The sequence below is a fragment of the Borostomias antarcticus genome (assembly GCF_949987555.1).
Source record: "Borostomias antarcticus genome assembly, chromosome: 2".
Lineage (NCBI taxonomy): Eukaryota > Metazoa > Chordata > Actinopteri > Stomiiformes > Stomiidae > Borostomias > Borostomias antarcticus.
Window position 1 is genome coordinate 36,752,181 of NC_140235.1, and position 17,910 is coordinate 36,770,090.

Below are 17,910 nucleotides of genomic sequence, written 5' to 3' on the forward strand. Positions count from 1 at the left end.
TCATGCTCAGAAGGTGTACAGGAGAAATCGTTTAGTGGAGATAAATTGCATTTTGAGGTGGTAAATTGAACTTCTGATTGGGCAGTCGTAATGTTTCACTGGTAGATACGCTTATCTCATAGAAGGCCTTCGAAACCTTTTCCTCTGTTGTCATGCCTTCTGGTCACCACCCAGCTGTTCATCAGAAATGATCAGATGGCGATAGGTTATTATGGTATAGGGGTTTCCTCCCAAGAACCCCAATATAAAAACATGCAGAAGAACAGATCATTCTTCAGTCCTGTCCGTCCCTGACCAGTACTTGGACCGAGCACTCGTTCTGGCGTCCCAGGGCGCCATCGATGAGGGCGTCCCACTGGCACATAAACACTCAAGATCCTATAGTTGTTATTATGAAGGTTTTCAGGCAATCCTCTGTGAAAACTGATGTCACCGGTGAAATGGACTCACATGCAGCTGTTTCCTATGCGGAGTGTGTGTGGTCAAGGGCTGCTATGTGACCGATGTGTGTGGAGCACCGGTGATCGGAACAAAAGCGTACACAGGTGTGAAAGGGGCCCCATTCTTTAACAGCATGGCTGACCCCTGACCTATGAGACGGTCTTTGGTCCGGCGAGATCAGTGGATGGTGACACACATGCAGGTACAGTATTAGACTACAGAGGCAACTGCCTTACCTGGATGGACTCGAAACAGAGTGAGAGTGGTCATCTGACCTTTTTAAAGCCAACCATTGTTGTCGTTGTCGCCCGACAACTTCCTCTAATGTGATTCTTTTCTTGTGACCCTCGACCTCTGCTGCTCCTCATGGCTTTTCTCTCTCCGCCTCTCTTCTCCTCCAGATCAGAGCATGTGAGGCCACCGACGCGGACGTCAGCACTTCGCCCGACGACAGAGCCCCTCTTCTACAGGATGACACGGACTGTCACACACAGACACACACACTGTCACCCACCCCTACGAACGCATATCGATAAAGTGTGTCAACAGCAGGACTTCAAGGAACAGCACAGCACTGAAACACTCGCTGAAGACTTCGGGACAGTTGAACTGTTTTTCCTGAAGGCTGCTGGGACAGAGTTCTACGCTGAAGTGCCCGGTCTATAATCCCACCAATGAGGGCCCTCTCTCAGGTTATGTTGCCAACTATAGGAGATGATAAAACTATAGGAGGTGATGGCAGATGATAGCCGTATAGCACTTCTACTGTGGTTAATGTCTCTATTCTGGTCAGGGACTGCTCCCGCCCTGGACCACCAGGTTAATGGACTCTGGATCAGAGACTATCAGCACCTTGAGGCCCATACTTGAATTAAACACCACCCGATAATAAACCGCACTTGTTAGTCCTACAGAAAGTTAAAATCGCTTGAAGTCCTTTTCATATTACAGGTCGGTGCCACAATCTTTTTCATTTTGCGATGACCAGTGGCCATTTTGCAGATTCATGCCTACGCAGATTAGCTACTTCTGTCTCATGATAGCTACGTTGGTGACTTACGCAAATTGTGTAATCATACCTAGTGCACACGGTAGCAGACATAATTTGCAAGGCTATAAGGAACCTATCTAAATGCCGATGGTGTCATTTTTCTATAGCCATTACACAGGGTGAAATATACATTTATTTCATAATATGTAAAGAAAATAAAAATAAAATAAAACTGTCTCTGTAACCTATTTTAACTATTTTAATCACTGATATTTTTATTCACGGCTTTAGAATAAATGTGTGCATTTTAGACTAAACAAATAATATGAGGGACCTATATGACAGCTCTATAGATAAATCTGAACTACAAAAGCCTTAGTACTGGACAGTATTACATCGGGAGCTTATAGTCGGGAAACCTCATCTTGCCCAGAAAAAATGTGTACTGTATATACAAACCCCTCCAAAAAAGGAATTGTGTTATAATATAGCCAAATGGCCATTAGATCATGACAGAAAAAGGTAATTCACCAAGAACAAAGGGCCACATGTGAACCATTCTATGATGCCTAATATATATACATGTAGCCATAATTTAAATACCAATAATGGCTTTATTTTATTACCAATGTGCCTTTACATGGGGGAGTTTTCCTCTGACCAATCCAGTATTGTCACTTGCAGGTCTGTAATCAACAGTCAGGTTCACCTTGTACATCTGGATAATTCCATCAAGTGTGAGGTTGATACTTATAGGAAACATGCTATCCTCTCAGGTCTAGTGTGAGGGAGGGTGATACCGGAGAGAGGGTGTGTAGAAGGGAGGGTGTAACAAGCTATGGGGGCTGTAGAATCCTAATTTATATAGTAAACTATTATTTTTTCTTTTGAAAAGTTTTTTTTTCAGGAACAGCAGACTGAGCTCTATAAAAAAAACATTTCAATGACTTAACTGTTATTAACTGTACTTAACTAACTAAACTGAAGAAGCTGGCCACCATCACCAGGTGGCCCTTCTATGGCCTTACAATTAAAGCTCAATTGGATAACTTTTTTATAGTTCAATATTCACCTTCACTTGCTATTAGTTTATTAGTTTATGAATTGGCCTTAGCAAGACCCCCAAAATCGCTTTCATGATATGAGACTGCATGAGACCCTGTGAATCTTGTGGTGGAAGCGGAAGTGACGCGTTTTGCGTGTTACAATATCAGGAAGACTTGACGAACACTTCGCCCCGCAAATTTATCTACATCAGCTCTTCTGTCCTTTGAGCTTGGGAGATGATCTGTGCTGCTTAGTACATCCAAGAACAGAGCATTTTCCGTGCAAATACATTATGCTACTAGCTAGCGGGACCTGCAAATAATGTCAGCCTTTATAGCCAGGTAAACAAACGCTGTGACGTAATTTGACATGGGAGATTTGAATGGCTTGCTGGGACTGACTTTTTTTTCCGAATGTTTTCATTTCGGCTGACCACAACAAAATGACTGGGTTGTTTCACTTCATACTTTGTGTGTTAGTAGGCCCATCAGAGAAAAGTACCCTCAAAAGTATATGCAAAAACAATTAAAAAGTTAGTTTTGCAAACATGGACCTCTTTAACAAGAGCATACAAACTCTGGGTTTTCCAAGTGTGAAAGGAGGTCTTTCATTTTGTGCTTCCAATCACAGGAAAGTTAAAGGAAATTAATGTTAAATGTATGGATGTGTCCCCTTGTACTCCAGATGTCTTGATAAGTAACAGCACAGTGACAATGAACACAGACCAACTCTTTGTCATTAAAATATTTTTTTTAAAACTTTACTGCAGTCTTTCCATATTTATTGTACATACTGTAAGACACTGCCCTCTAGTGTGTATCTGTCTGTGTGTGTGTGTGTGTGTGTGTGTGTGTGTGTGTGTGTGTGTGTGTGTGTCATAATTTGCATTTACATTAACAGGGAACTAATCTGGAAAAGTTGTATTTCACACAAAGAGTTTCAGCTCTTCTCCATAAACATTAGACAAAGTGCAATATAATTAATATAATTAATCAAGCGTGTGTATGACTGTGGCTCTGTGTGTGTGGTAGCCTTATGGGGGTGGGATGATTCCGGTAGTGTAGAGGACAATGACGATGATGATGGCGATGATGATTGTAGGAGCCATTTTTGAGTTTGGTATTGTTATTGTTATTATTTCTATGTTTTGCTTCATGATGTGTACTTCCCCCTTTAAGAGGCCTGCTGAATGAGTGGGTTTACCTTGATAAGGAGTGGTTGAATGAGTGGGAGGGGAAGGACCGGGAAGGCAAACAGTTTTTCTACCGCACGGTATAGACGGACCGCATGAGAATGTTTGTTTGTTTTTTCGACAATAAATGATCAGTTTATACAGCGATCGGATGGACAGAACTCTTTATTTGTGCGCGTAGACCTATTGGCTATCCCGGAGTGGAAGTGGCTACCATAGCGATTTCGATATTGTTTAAAAATACGAAGCCACTATATTAAGTAGAAAAACTCATGCGTTTGAACTCAAGTCTTTCGCGTGGAATAAGGATACGTTCGCCAAGGATTCCAAAAGAATGCCACTGCCGCAAGATCCCAATTCTACAGCCTACAGGGCCGTGAGTAATGAATGAATTGCGCAACACTGAATTGCCAACGTGATTCCCGCGGGGATATTTTGATGAATGAAACTTGGATCGGGGACTATTGTGGAAGGCCTATTGGGCGTTTGGCTCCGAATTGTTTCATATTCTCCGCTGTGGTTGCATTTGGTTAACCGGAGAACACGGATTGTGTTGCATTGAAGCATGGATTGAAGCATCGTTACGCGTGGATTGTGGTTGTGCATTACGAGGAACCTGAATCTGTGGATTGTTGAATCGCTTTACTGTCACGTTACTGTGATATTGCCGCTGGGATGTCTGAGAAAGAGAAAGCTGAGGCCGAAGCTGAGGCCGCAAGAGTGCTGGTTAAACTAATCGGCTCCCGCAGGGCGAAACTGGGAGTGCTCACTAGGCGCAAAAATGAGTTGGAAGCGCTGTTTGATGTACTCGGTGACGTAGACGTGGATAAAGTGAGAGAGCACTTGGAAGCCTTTGATGATTTGTTGAATGAATTTGCGAAAATGCATCAATCTGTTCAAGCACTGCTATCTGATGATGAAAAAGAAGGTGATGAACTTGACTGGTATAAACCAAAGGTCGCACAATTCAATGCATTTATGAAAGATGTCTGGAACAGAATAAAACCTGACTATAAAGAGCCCACTGAGACTCCTGAGGTCCGACCCGAGAACAACTCCAGCAAAAGTGGATCAAAATATACCGGAAAATCAAATACCTCTGCTCTGCGCATAAAACTGGAGACGGAGCGGGCTGCTCTCATTGCAAAAGCAGCAGCCATGGAGGAAAAACGAAAATTGGAGGAAGAAGAGGAAAAGCTGAAAAGGATGACAAAGGATCTAAATACCAGAAAGGAACAATTGGAAATGCAAACGGCACTCGCTGAATCTGATGCTAAACTGGAAGTCCTTGATAAATACGATAAAATGCATGAACCTCAAAATGAACCCAAAACGCATGAACCCCAAACCGAGGCAAAGACTCCTACAGATGCCATGAATGAATACTATGATAAAATGCAAAGAAGGCAACATCAACCCCCGATGACTCTGGACCGCTTTGATCCTGGATCCTTACTCCCCTCACCTGATGACGGCATGCAACAGGCCTACCACCTAGGAGCTAGGCTAAAGAGGCCACCTGATCACTCCATGCGGCAGACCATCTACAATCAACCCCTGGCACAGGGAGGTCCACATCTGTCCAGGCCAGCACATGCTGCCAATGTCCCAGTAGGACCAGTAGGGGGAGGCATTCAGCCAGGAGGCACTCAGCCAGGTGCAACATCAGGTCACGCTCTCCAAACTGACCAGAATGCATTAACTACCGTTATGCACAGGCAGAGTGAAATGACAGAACTTCTTGTACACCAACAAAGGCTGTCTTTGCTACCCGCCAGAGAAATCACAACATTTGGAGGAGATCCACTGGAATACCAATCATTTATAAGTGCCTTTGAACATGGCATTGAGTCCAACACAGACATCAGTAGGGACAGGTTATATTATCTGGAGCAATACACTACTAGCCAACCAAGAGAGCTGGTACGCAGCTGCCAACACATGGATCCTGGAAGAGGATATGATGAAGCAAGGCGACTGCTGGAACTGCACTTCGGTGATAAAATAAAGATCACAAGTGCCTATATCCAGAAAGCACTAGGTTGGGCTGCTATCAAACCTGAGGATGGGGTAGCATTACAGGCATACTCATTGTTCCTCCGGGTGTGCTGTAACGCTATGCAAGCTCTTCAGTACATGCATGAATTGGACAATCCTTCAAACATGAGAACGGTAATTTCTAAGCTGCCCTACAGGCTCAGAGATAAATGGAGATCTGCAGCATGCAGTCAGTATGAACGAACCCAGCAAAGGGCAAGATTCACAAATCTGGTTGACTTCGTTGAACGGCAAGTCAAAGTTGTTCTGGATCCCGTATTTGGGAATATTCAAGATCCTACCCCGAAAGCACAAGGTCTTAAAGCGAAGGTGGGTAACCCCCAGCATCAGTACAAGTCTGGAGGCAAAGGCAGGAGCAGTTTTGCTACATTGGTAACACCATTGGAAATGGAGAAGCAAAACAGGCAGGAGTGCAAAGTAAATTCAAGTGCATTCTTTAAGCCATGCTTATTTTGTACCGGAGAACATGCTATGGAGTGCTGTCAGAAGATGAAGCTGAAGCCTCATAAAGAGAAGATTGAGTTCCTTAGGACAAAGGGCATCTGCTTTGCATGTCTGAACAGAGGACACATGAGTAAAATGTGTAGAAATCGCTTGACCTGTCGCTCGTGTCAGCTGAAGCACCCAACTCTCCTGCATATTAGTACAACAGACAATCCCAAGAAGGAAGAGAGCACTGCCACAGCTACATCGAAAGGCGAGGAGATCTCCAGCGCCCTGGTCTCACTGCAGGCTTGTGGACTTACCGGGGCCAGAGCAAAAGATTGTGCACTTGCAATTTTACCTATCCAGATTAAGATGGCGAAGGGAAGCAGAGTAGTCAGAACGTACGCATTCCTGGATCCTGGAAGCTCTGCTACCTTCTGTACTGAGAAGCTGATGAAGCAGCTGGATGCCAGAGGCCAGAGAACGGAGATACAGCTCAGGACAATGGGCCAGGAACGGCCTGTAAGCAGTTACAGACTGGATGGGCTGGAAGTGAGTGATCTGGAGAGCAACAACTTCTTTCCTCTTCCTGAAGTGTACACACAGATGGCTATACCAGTCTCACAAGAGCATACATACCCACGCAAGATGATCTAAAAGAGTGGCCATATCTGAAGGAGGTTCCTCTGACCACTATTGATGCAGAAGTTGGATTGTTGATTGGGATTAATGCCCCAAAAGCCACGGAGCCTTGGGAAATCATTAACAGCAAAGGAAACGGGCCCTATGCAGTAAAAACCTGTCTCGGATGGGTGGTTAATGGTCCCCTGAGCAGCAGCCTGCCCATCGACAAACAGGGTCGACCATGTACATCCTCGAACCGAATCACCATAGCGAATCTGGAAGAGCTCCTCATCAAACAGTACAATCAAGACTTCTCAGAGCGAGGCTACGATGAGAAGGCTGAGCTGTCTGCAGAGGACAAGCACTTCCTGGACATTGCAGCTAAGTCCATTATGTTGAAGGACGGTCACTACAAATTACGATTGCCATTCCGCCAAGAGCACGTGAATCTGCCAAATAATAGAAGGATGGCGGAGAAGCGAGCCACAAACCTCATCAAGAGATTCAGGAGAGATGAGGCATACTTTGTGGACTATAGAGGATTTATGAGTGACATCCTGAGCAAAGGGCATGCCGAGAGGGTGCCAGAAGGACAGCTGCACAGGGAGGACGGAAGAGTGTGGTACATACCTCACCACGGTGTGTACCACAAGAAAAAAGGGAAAATTCGCGTGGTATTTGACTGCGCTGCGGTATTCCATGGGACATCACTCAATAATGAGTTACTAAAAGGTCCCGATCTCACAAACACATTACTGGGTGTCATCCTTCGATTCCGCCAGGAGCCGGTGGCCGTCATGGCAGACATTGAGGGCATGTTCCATCAAGTCCAGGTATCAGAGCAGGATGTTGATTTCCTGCGCTTCTTGTGGTGGCCCAACAATGATATCAGCCAGCCACTAGCTGAATACAGAATGACGGTCCATCTATTCGGCGCAGTCTCGTCACCTAGCTGTGCGAACTATGCACTCAAAAGAACCGCAGATGACAACGAGGGTAAGGCTAATGATGACATCCTTAGCACCATCCGTCGGAACTTTTACGTAGACGACTGCCTCAAGTCGGTTTCTGATGACATGCAAGCCATATCTCTAACCCAACATCTCAGGGCCGTCTGTTCTACTGGTGGGTTCAGACTTACGAAGTGGATCAGTAACAGCCGTGCTGTTCTGTCTGCCATTCCAGATGAAGAGAAGGCCAAGGAAGTGAAGGAGCTCGACCTTGACCGAGAAGATCTACCAGTGGAGCGAGCTCTCGGAATCCAGTGGCATGTGGAAACCGACACCTTCTCCTTCAAGACTGCTACAAAGCAGCAACCCTTTACCAGAAGGGGTATTCTGTCGGTGACTAATTCTGTTTACGACCCCATGGGATTCCTGGTCCCACTGGTTCTCCCAGCTAAGAAGATAATGCAGGATCTTTGCAAGATTAACTGTGGGTGGGATGACAGGATCCCAGAGGCCCATGCTCAGTCCTGGCAGAGATGGTTGGAGGATCTAGACAAGGTGTCAAACTTCCACCTCAGCCGTTGCTTTAAACCCAGCAACTTTGGAAAACCGCACACTGCTCAACTACATCACTTCAGTGATGCCAGCGAACAAGGGTATGGTACAGCTAGCTACCTGCGACTGACCAAACTCGAAGGTGACATCCATATTGCCTTTGTCATGGGCAAGGCACGGGTAGCCCCACTGAAGCAGATGACAATACCCAGAATGGAGCTGGCAGCAGCTGTGGTCGCAGTCCGCATTGATAAGATGCTGAAAGAGGAACTGGAATTGGAACTTCAGGAATCTGTCTTCTGGACAGATAGCATGTCTGTCCTCAAGTACATCAACAACACAACCAGCAGATTCCAGACATATGTTGCGAACCGGATTTCGATCATCCGAGACCTGTCTGACCGATCACAGTGGCGCTACGTGAACACAGCAGTCAATCCTGCAGACGACGCATCACGTGGTCTGACCATGGATGCTTTCCTCAAATCCAGTCGATGGTTGAACGGCCCAAACTTCCTGCCGAGGCCTGAGGAAGACTGGCCTAAGTCTCCAGATGAGCTGCCTTCCATCCGTGATGATGATCCCGAGGTTAGGAAGAGCACTGTCACGTTCAGTACAGCAATGACGGCTTATGACGGTGATCCTATTCCCAAGCTTATTGAGCACTTCTCATCATGGGATAAGTTGAAGAAGGCTACAGCATGGATCTTAAAGTTCAAAGAAACACTTCAGAAACTAAGCCTCAAAAGAAAGGAGCTGCAGGCCGCAATCTGCACTAAGGATTCAGACCAGAAACAACAAGACCACCTGGATGATCAGATGAACAAGACAAGAGCTCAGCTAGGTGCTCAGAGTCTCTCAGTTGAAGATCTTGTGCACGCTGAGGAGACACTTGTGTGCTACATACAGCAACAGCATTTCCAGGATGAAATAGCTGCACTGAATAAAGGGAATGCTGTAAATAAAAGTAGCACAATTTACAGGCTGGACCCAATGCTACTGAACGGTGTGCTGAGAGTTGGAGGAAGGGTCAGTAGAATGGCGATGCCTGAGGAATCCAAGCATCCGGCTATCCTTCCTAAAGCCAGTCATTTGTCCAAGCTTCTTCTGAGCCATATACACATGGTTGTAGGTCATTCGGGAAGAAGCCACATGCTTTCAAGGCTTCGGCGGAAGTATTGGATAATGCGAGCTAACTCTGCTGCCAGAAAGATAGTCAGTGACTGTGTTCTGTGTCGACGATTTAATGCCGCCGTGAAAGAACAGAAGATGGCCGACCTACCAAGGAATCGCATTTCTCCAGACTTACCAGCATTCACGTATGTGGGAACAGATTACTTCGGGCCTATAGAGGTGAAGAGAGGGAGGAGCCTGGTCAAAAGGTACGGCGTACTCTTCACATGCCTGGTCAGCCGGGCTGTTCATCTCGAACTTGCATACTCTTTGGATACTGACTCCTGCATATCAGCGGTGCGGCGGTTCATCTGCAGACGAGGTCAAGTTAAAGAGATGGTATCGGACAACGGAACCAATTTTGTAGGAGCTGAGCGGGAGTTGCGTGAGTCACTTTCCGACCTGAGCCACAGCAAGATCCAACATGCGCTGCTCAAAGAGGGGATCAAGTGGACATTCAATCCACCCACTGGTTCCCACCATGGAGGTGCTTGGGAGCGACTGATACGGTCAATAAAGAAAGTGCTGTATTCAGTACTGCGCCAGCAGACTCTGGATGACGAGAGTCTCCAAACCGCCCTATGTGAAACCGAGGCCATTCTCAATGATCGTCCTATCACCACCGTCTCAGATGACCCCAATGATCTTGAGGCTCTGACCCCGAACCATCTACTGCAGTTGAAGGGAAAACCCATTCTACCACCCGGTTTGTTTACAAAGGAGGATTCCTACTCCAGGAGGAGATGGAGGCAGGTCCAGTACCTGGCCGATCTTTTCTGGAAGCGGTGGAAACATGAGTACATCCCGCTGCTGCAAGAAAGACAAAAATGGAACCAAGTGAGAAAGAACCTAGTTCCGGGAGACGTGGTCCTCATCGTGGACGAGACATCACCTCGAAATTCCTGGCTCATGGGAAAGATAGAAGAGACCATGCCTGACAGCAGAGGGCATGTACGTAAGGTGAAGGTCAAGACCAAATACAGCGTCCTGGAAAGGCCCATCAGCAAACTATGTCTGCTGAAAGAAGCAGATTGACTACTGACACTGACTAGCCCTGACTGACTTTTCATGGACCTTTATTTGTGGGCAATGCTCGAAGACTTTGGTTTATATCCTGGATTATAACCTTTTTTTTTGTGGAGTATACCCTGTCTCTTTGCAGATTACACCTTTTTTGTGGATTATACCCTGGGATTATAATTTTTTGTGGAATATACCCCCTTTTTTTGGAATACTTTGATTCCCTTATGGGCTATATAAAGACATGTTCAGCCCCCTGCACATTTGCATAGAATAATTGCCCCCTTTCTTTTGAATAATGGACAATTAGGGGCCGGGGTGTAGGAGCCATTTTTGAGTTTGGTATTGTTATTGTTATTATTTCTATGTTTTGCTTCATGATGTGTACTTCCCCCTTTAAGAGGCCTGCTGAATGAGTGGGTTTACCTTGATAAGGAGTGGTTGAATGAGTGGGAGGGGAAGGACCGGGAAGGCAAACAGTTTTTCTACCGCACGGTATAGACGGACCGCATGAGAATGTTTGTTTGTTTTTTCGACAATAAATGATCAGTTTATACAGCGATCGGATGGACAGAACTCTTTATTTGTGCGCGTAGACCTATTGGCTATCCCGGAGTGGAAGTGGCTACCATAGCGATTTCGATATTGTTTAAAAATACGAAGCCACTATAATGATCATGATCACCACAATCACTATTGCAGCAATCATCTTGACATTCTTCCTCTTGTAGGTCTGGGCCACATTGTTTGATGATAGCTTGAAATTTCCCGCCTTCAAAGGAAATGGGACACAAACGAGAATGGTGAAAGAGCGTCTGGGTAGGAATAGTGATGCCAAAGTGATTTTGTTTTAGATATCTCTGGCATCCAATGGTGATCAAATGTGGAGATTCTGAGCCATAATTGCACACATAAATGGAAACAGATTTTCTTGGTACCTCGGTTCCATTATCTCTGATATGATAGGTAGGTATGATAGGTATGATAGATCTGATAGGTAGTTAGAGGCAGATAGGCAGAGGTAGGTAGGAACATTCAGAGCAAAGTACATGTGTGGGGTGGGTAGAGGTACTGTACATTCAGAGGAAAGTCAGAGTAAACTATGTCTCTATGAGAGAAATGCACTTACCGAACGCTCCAGCTTTTTTGACAGGTCGTTGAGGTCCGCCAGTCCTTCTCCCCTTTCAAGAATCTTTTCCATAGTTTGCCTCATCGTATCCGTGACCTCGTCTATAGAGTGATGTAAGGACTTGATCTTGTCTTCCTCCGGGGGTTTAGTTTTGACCCCTCTCTCTATCGCTCCATCATCCTCGTCTCTGTCCTCCTCCTTTCCTTTCCACGCGAGGACTGTCTCCTTATAGGGAAACGTCAATCTCCTTTTTGAATATTGCTTTTACCATGTAGCTTTACTTGTGTTAATATCTTAAACTGTTCTTAATTTGTATTCTCTATTTTTTTTATCTTCAATTCTTTTGAACCATTGAACAATTATTATTGTTTCTTTTAAATCTGTTTCCATTGTGTTTACATGATTTATGTTTTTATCCATCTCTTTGTATGTAAAGCACTATATGTGCTACATTGATTTGTATGGCGCTATAGAAATAAAATGACATTGACAAATGACATCACGTCACAACGAGCATGAGCCACAGATGACAGCATAGGTCAGCGCAGTATTCGCTGTCTGGTCATTATTTGACACACGTTCGCACATGTATAGATCATGCAGGAGAGAGAAACAAAACAACAACAACAACAACAAAATACTGGGCTGGTCACACTCACCATTTCACGGTCCATGATGTGGTCACTGATCTGGACAGGCGTTCGCTGCTGATTGGTCGATGCACTGCTGAAAAGCTGCTGTATGTCCTTAGTTGGTTACAGGTGCAAAACATCTTATTACTGACATACTTCTGTGTCTTTCCGTTCGTCCACACCCTTCCGAAAACTTCCTCTCTTCCTCGTTCTTCTCAAGCAAGTTCTTCCACCCACATAAACTGATCAGTATGTGGATGTGTGTGTGTGTGCGTGTGTGTGTGTGTGTGTGTGTGTGTGTGTGTGTGTGTGTGTATGTGTATGTGTATGTGTGTGTGTGTGTGTGTGTGTGTGTGTGTGTATGTGTATGTGTATGTGTACGTGTACGTGTACGTGTACGTGTGCGTGTGCGTGTGCGTGTGCGTGTGTGTGTGAAAGAAACAGCCCCCTCCTACCTCCAGGCCATGGTCAAACCCTATATCTCCTCCCGACCGCTACGCTCTGCTACCTTGGGGCACTTTGCCTTCAGCACTAGATTATTCTTTTAGTCATTTGTTTTAGAAAGGAGATGCACTTGTGAGTTCTGGCAAGAAGTAGTACATTGGCTTTTCCTACGTTAAATGCAATTATTGTAAGTCGCTTTGGATAAAAGCGTCTGCTAAAAGACTGTAATGTAATGTTTTCTCACCCTCCCCCCCCCCCTTTCTTTCTATGAAGCACATTGTATTGCCTTTGTGTATGAAATGCTCTATATAAATAAAGTTTGATTTCATTTGCTTTCATTTGATAATAAAAGTTAAAGAGGGAGGGAGATGAAAAGACAGCAGCCATAGGAATAACAGGAAACAGGATGAACGTGATGAACAGAGAGGGTAGATGAGTTTTCATGATCACATTCAGAAGTATAGTGAGATTTCATAATCACACACACACACACACACACACACACACACAACCACACAGACACACACACATACACACACACATGCACACACACATACACGCAGACACACACACACACACACACAAACACACACACACACATACACTTGCTACCTTTGCTTCTCTTTTAATCTCTTTTCATTCTCTTGTTATTGCCCCATCTAAAACAATTATCTCACTGGCCACTAGATGCCACCAGTTACACATTAAACTGCACACATCAGTATGTGTTTGCAAGTGATGATGAAGTGTATTGTGCATTGGTTGTGTGTGTGTGTGTGTGTGTGTGTGTGTGTGTGTGTGTGTGTGTGTGTGTGTGTGTGTGTGTGCGCGCTTGGCAGTGCGAGGCTGTGCAATCTTGACTGGAGACTGAGCCACTTCAACTTAAACCTCTGCTGCCTGATGTCATCGATCACCCATCATCAATGCTGATCCCATCGATTTTCCTGCGGCTTCTCCGATTGGCTGACGTCTGGTTATCTTCCAGGCGTCCGTGGATGCGCTAATCTGTCCATGCATGCGTACTCACACACCATGTCTTTATTTTGCGAATCCTTACGATATATATGTAGTAACTGTTATGGCACTCGAACCCGTGTGATCTCATGAATATTGGCACGGCTAGGGCGTTGACGGCACTGCGCTTCGCGTCGTGCCTAACAGCACCCCCTAGCTGTGTCGAAATTCATGAAATACCACAGATTCTTGTGCCACATCGCTTTAGTGAACCTCTTTTGATACAATGCTGCTGCATGCATGTATTGACTAACAACCGCATCTCTTGGATAATCCTGTGCCACATTCATACCCCCGTAGAGAGAACTCCTCCACAGAGCTAACTCATAGCAGGGCTGGGAAACCAACTCTGATTCATTTTACTCTGTGTACCAGTAGAGGGAGACAGTGAGAACAGAGCAGTAGTTAAAGAGGGTATTATGGATATCATCTGTCGCCCGATGAGACCAGTGGCCATGTGGGTTATCAGACCGACTCATTTATCGTACAGCGGGTCGTCTAGTGTGGTTTTATCTTCGTAGTGGCGGGAAGGTGTTTGGAGGCGCTCACAGTGCAGTGGTTTCATGTGGGGATACGCTGCTAGCAGAGTAGCGCTAGCAGAGTAGCAGAGCTCTAGTCATGGGTTATGTCTGTTCAGGACCAAGAGACCAGCGCCTGATTCTTATTGGATCAATGATCACTCGCCTACTAAGGACGACTAAATCAGGTGACCAATTGAATGAATTAAGGTTAAAGTCCGTTAACTTCATATAAAATGGACAGTATGTCCCACAGCCTGATAAAGTCGAAGGGGGGTGGACAGGAGTGTACATAACTTTGACCCCGTACGTGCCTCAGTCCGTGTGGGACAATGAGCAGATGCATCATGGGTGTGGGATGGCTGATTCACTGTGCACTTGGTTCCTATAGCTAAAATATTTATTATATTTTTATTTATTATATTTTGGACATCTAGGATAGATTCTGTAAACCAGCAGGAAGAGAACTGTAGATAGTCAAATATATTATAGCAGATAGTCAAATGTTATACAATGATACATTATATCATTATGTGCACTATGCTACAGTACAATGCAAAATGTTCCTAAAGGATGATTAAGTCAGCCATATGCAAGGAGTACAGTCACACTTGTGCCACACCCCAACTGTGTGACCAGCATTCATATCATATGATGGTGGGTTCATGCATTCATAGTGTTGGAGAAGACAGTAGTCCACAGGGGCCAGGTTTGCTGTGTGTTCCTGCAGCGATTGAGAATCGGTTTTCTTACTTTGTCTTTGCAGAGAGCCGGGAAAAACAATGCATCCATCGTGATAGACAACACAGGGGTTTGTTACCAGCTGAGATGTTTCTGTCAATCCTCCCAATCAGACGGATGATAAACATGTTGATTCCACAGTACAGTCCAGCTAGGGTCAGAGGTCAAATGTGGGTCTGGAGGACTGCTTTGTGTGCAGGTTTTTTCTCCAGCCTGCACACAAACTGGCGTTTTCTGGGACTAGTACACCTCTCCTGATCAGCACAGTTCAGTGAAAGCATCTGCTGCAATGACTTTGTCTGTCTGTCTGTCTGTCTGTCTGTCTGTCTGCCTGCCTGTCTGTCTGTCTGTCTGTCTGTCTGTCTGTCTGTCTGTCTGTCTGTCTGCCTGTCTGTCTGTCTGTCTGTCTGTGAAGCTGATCAATCATAAGGAGGCATGTCTTAATCGACGTCCACCCTTTATCCCTGAGACACCTACATTAAGGGCTGAGGGCGGGATCAATCCCGCCAACGGTCACGTTTCATTGGTCACAACTGTCTGTAAGAGGTGTGTCATTAACCAATCGCATGTCTCATCGCCTATCTGCATGGCCCTCTCCGGATCCATCGACTGTAATCAGAATTCTGCATGAGAATAGTAACAGGCATGAGTAGATACATGAATCCAAACTCAATCTTGACTGGAGGCTGAGCCACTTCAACTTAAACCTCTGCTGCCTGATTGCATCAATTATTGGACGCACCACCCGAATGGTGATCCCATCGATTTTCCTTTGGCGTCTCCAAATAGTGATCCCGTCAATTTCCTGTGGCTTCTCCGATTGGCTGATGTCTGGTTATCTTCCAGGCATCCGATAAAGACACAGTAAATGCCAAAGATGCCCATGAAACACAGAAGGACAAATTTATCATGAAAGACACAGGTGGGTCTCTGTAACACACGTGCGCGCGCCTGCGCACACAAACACACCGAATCCCCTCCATTTGTTAATGGCATCTTTATTTCAGTGAAATGCTGAGTGAGAGCGCACAGATACATGGTTTAATTAAACCTCACCTGTCCATTCATTCATTCATTCATTCATTCATTCATTCATTCATTCATTCATTCATTCATTCATTCATTCATTCATTCATTCATTCATCATGCATACTGCTTACAGTATCCCACAAGTCCCTGTGCCCTTTGTATAACTGGTTAGAAGTTTTGTCTTGGAAGTGTCCATCAAATCAAATCAAACTTTATTTGTATAGCGCATTTCATACACAGAGGCAACACAATGCGCTTTACAGAGAGCAATGGGGGGGGGGGGGTGGGTATAGGTCCCACCCCTACATATTCCAGAGGGAAGCAAAAAAAACAAAAAACAGTTTCACCCAGGGGGCAGAAAAGTGCGCTGTAAAAATTCTTCCATGACCTCTCAACGAGACGATCGAGCAAGTTCCTGGAAAATGTCTATTGGCTAAGAACATATACAGAGCAGTAAACATGGGATAGATACTTCATAAGATACCCAAACATTTAGCATGTGTCCACCAATATTCACGTTCCCTTGCAGTGGACCGCCCTGCATGGGATGAATTTGAACTCGTCATGCTCAGAAGGTGTACAGGAGAAATCGTTTAGTGGAGATAAATTGCATTTTGAGGTGGTAAATTGAACTTCTGATTGGGCAGTCGTAATGTTTCACTGGTAGATACGCTTATCTCATAGAAGGCCTTCGAAACCTTTTCCTCTGTTGTCATGCCTTCTGGTCACCACCCAGCTGTTCATCAGAAATGATCAGATGGCGATAGGTTATTATGGTATAGGGGTTTCCTCCCAAGAACCCCAATATAAAAACATGCAGAAGAACAGATCACTCTTCAGTCCTGTCCGTCCCTGACCAGTACTTGGACCGAGCACTCGGTCTGGCGTCCCAGGGCGCCATCGATGAGGGCGTCCCACTGGCACATAAACACTCAAGATCCTATAGTTGTTATTATGAAGGTTTTCAGGCAATCCTCTGTGAAAACTGATGTCACCGGTGAAATGGACTCACGTGCAGCTGTTTCCTATGCGGAGTGTGTGTGGTCAAGGGCTGCTATGTGACCGATGTGTGTGGAGCACCGGTGATCGGAACAAAAGCGTACACAGGTGTGAAAGGGGCCCCATTCTTTAACAGCATGGCTGACCCCTGACCTATGAGACGGTCTTTGGTCCGGCGAGATCAGTGGATGGTGACACACATGCAGGTACAGTATTAGACTACAGAGGCAACTGCCTTACCTGGATGGACTCGAAACAGAGTGAGAGTGGTCATCTGACCTTTTTAAAGCCAACCATTGTTGTTGTTGTTGTCGCCCGACAACTTCCTCTAATGTGATTATTTTCTTGTGACCCTCGACCTCTGCTGCTCCTCATGGCTTTTCTCTCTCCGCCTCTCTTCTCCTCCAGATCAGAGCATGTGAGGCCACCGACGCGGACGTCAGCACTTCGCCCGACGACAGAGCCCCTCTTCTACAGGATGACACGGACTGTCACACACAGACACACACACTGTCACACACCCCTACGAACGCATATCGATAAAGTGTGTCAACAGCAGGACTTCAAGGAACAACACAGCACTGAAACACTCGCTGAAGACTTCGGGACAGTTGAACTGTTTTTCCTGAAGGCTGCTAGGACAGAGTTCTACGCTGAAGTGCCCGGTCTATAATCACACCAATGAGGGCCCTCTCTCAGGTTATGTTGCAAACTATAGGAGATGATAAAACTATAGGAGGTGATGGCAGATGATAGCCGTATAGCACTTCTACTGTGGTTAATGTCTCTATTCTGGTCAGGGACTGCTCCCGCCCTGGACCACCAGGTTAATGGACTCTGGATCAGAGACTATCAGCACCTTGAGGCCCATACTTGAATTAAACACCACCCGATAATAAACCGCACTTGTTAGTCCTACAGAAAGTTAAA

At 45.5% G+C, this 17,910-nt stretch overlaps 1 protein-coding gene across 3 annotated transcripts in view; it reads left to right on the forward strand.

The window, feature by feature from the left end:
* The window catches only part of scarb1 (scavenger receptor class B, member 1), a 19,507-nt gene extending 16,314 nt beyond the window's left edge, over positions 1 to 3,193 (forward strand). For 2 of the 3 annotated variants that reach the window (XM_084450234.1, XM_084450236.1), the window contains one exon: positions 843 to 997. In XM_084450234.1, the coding sequence (XP_084306360.1) occupies positions 843 to 856 (14 nt within the window). In that variant the 3' untranslated portion in view covers positions 857 to 997. Of the gene's footprint in view, positions 1 to 842 lie in introns of all 3 variants that reach the window. The other variant, XM_084450235.1, reaches the window with a different exon arrangement.
* Positions 3,194 to 17,910: the final 14,717 nt, after the last annotated feature.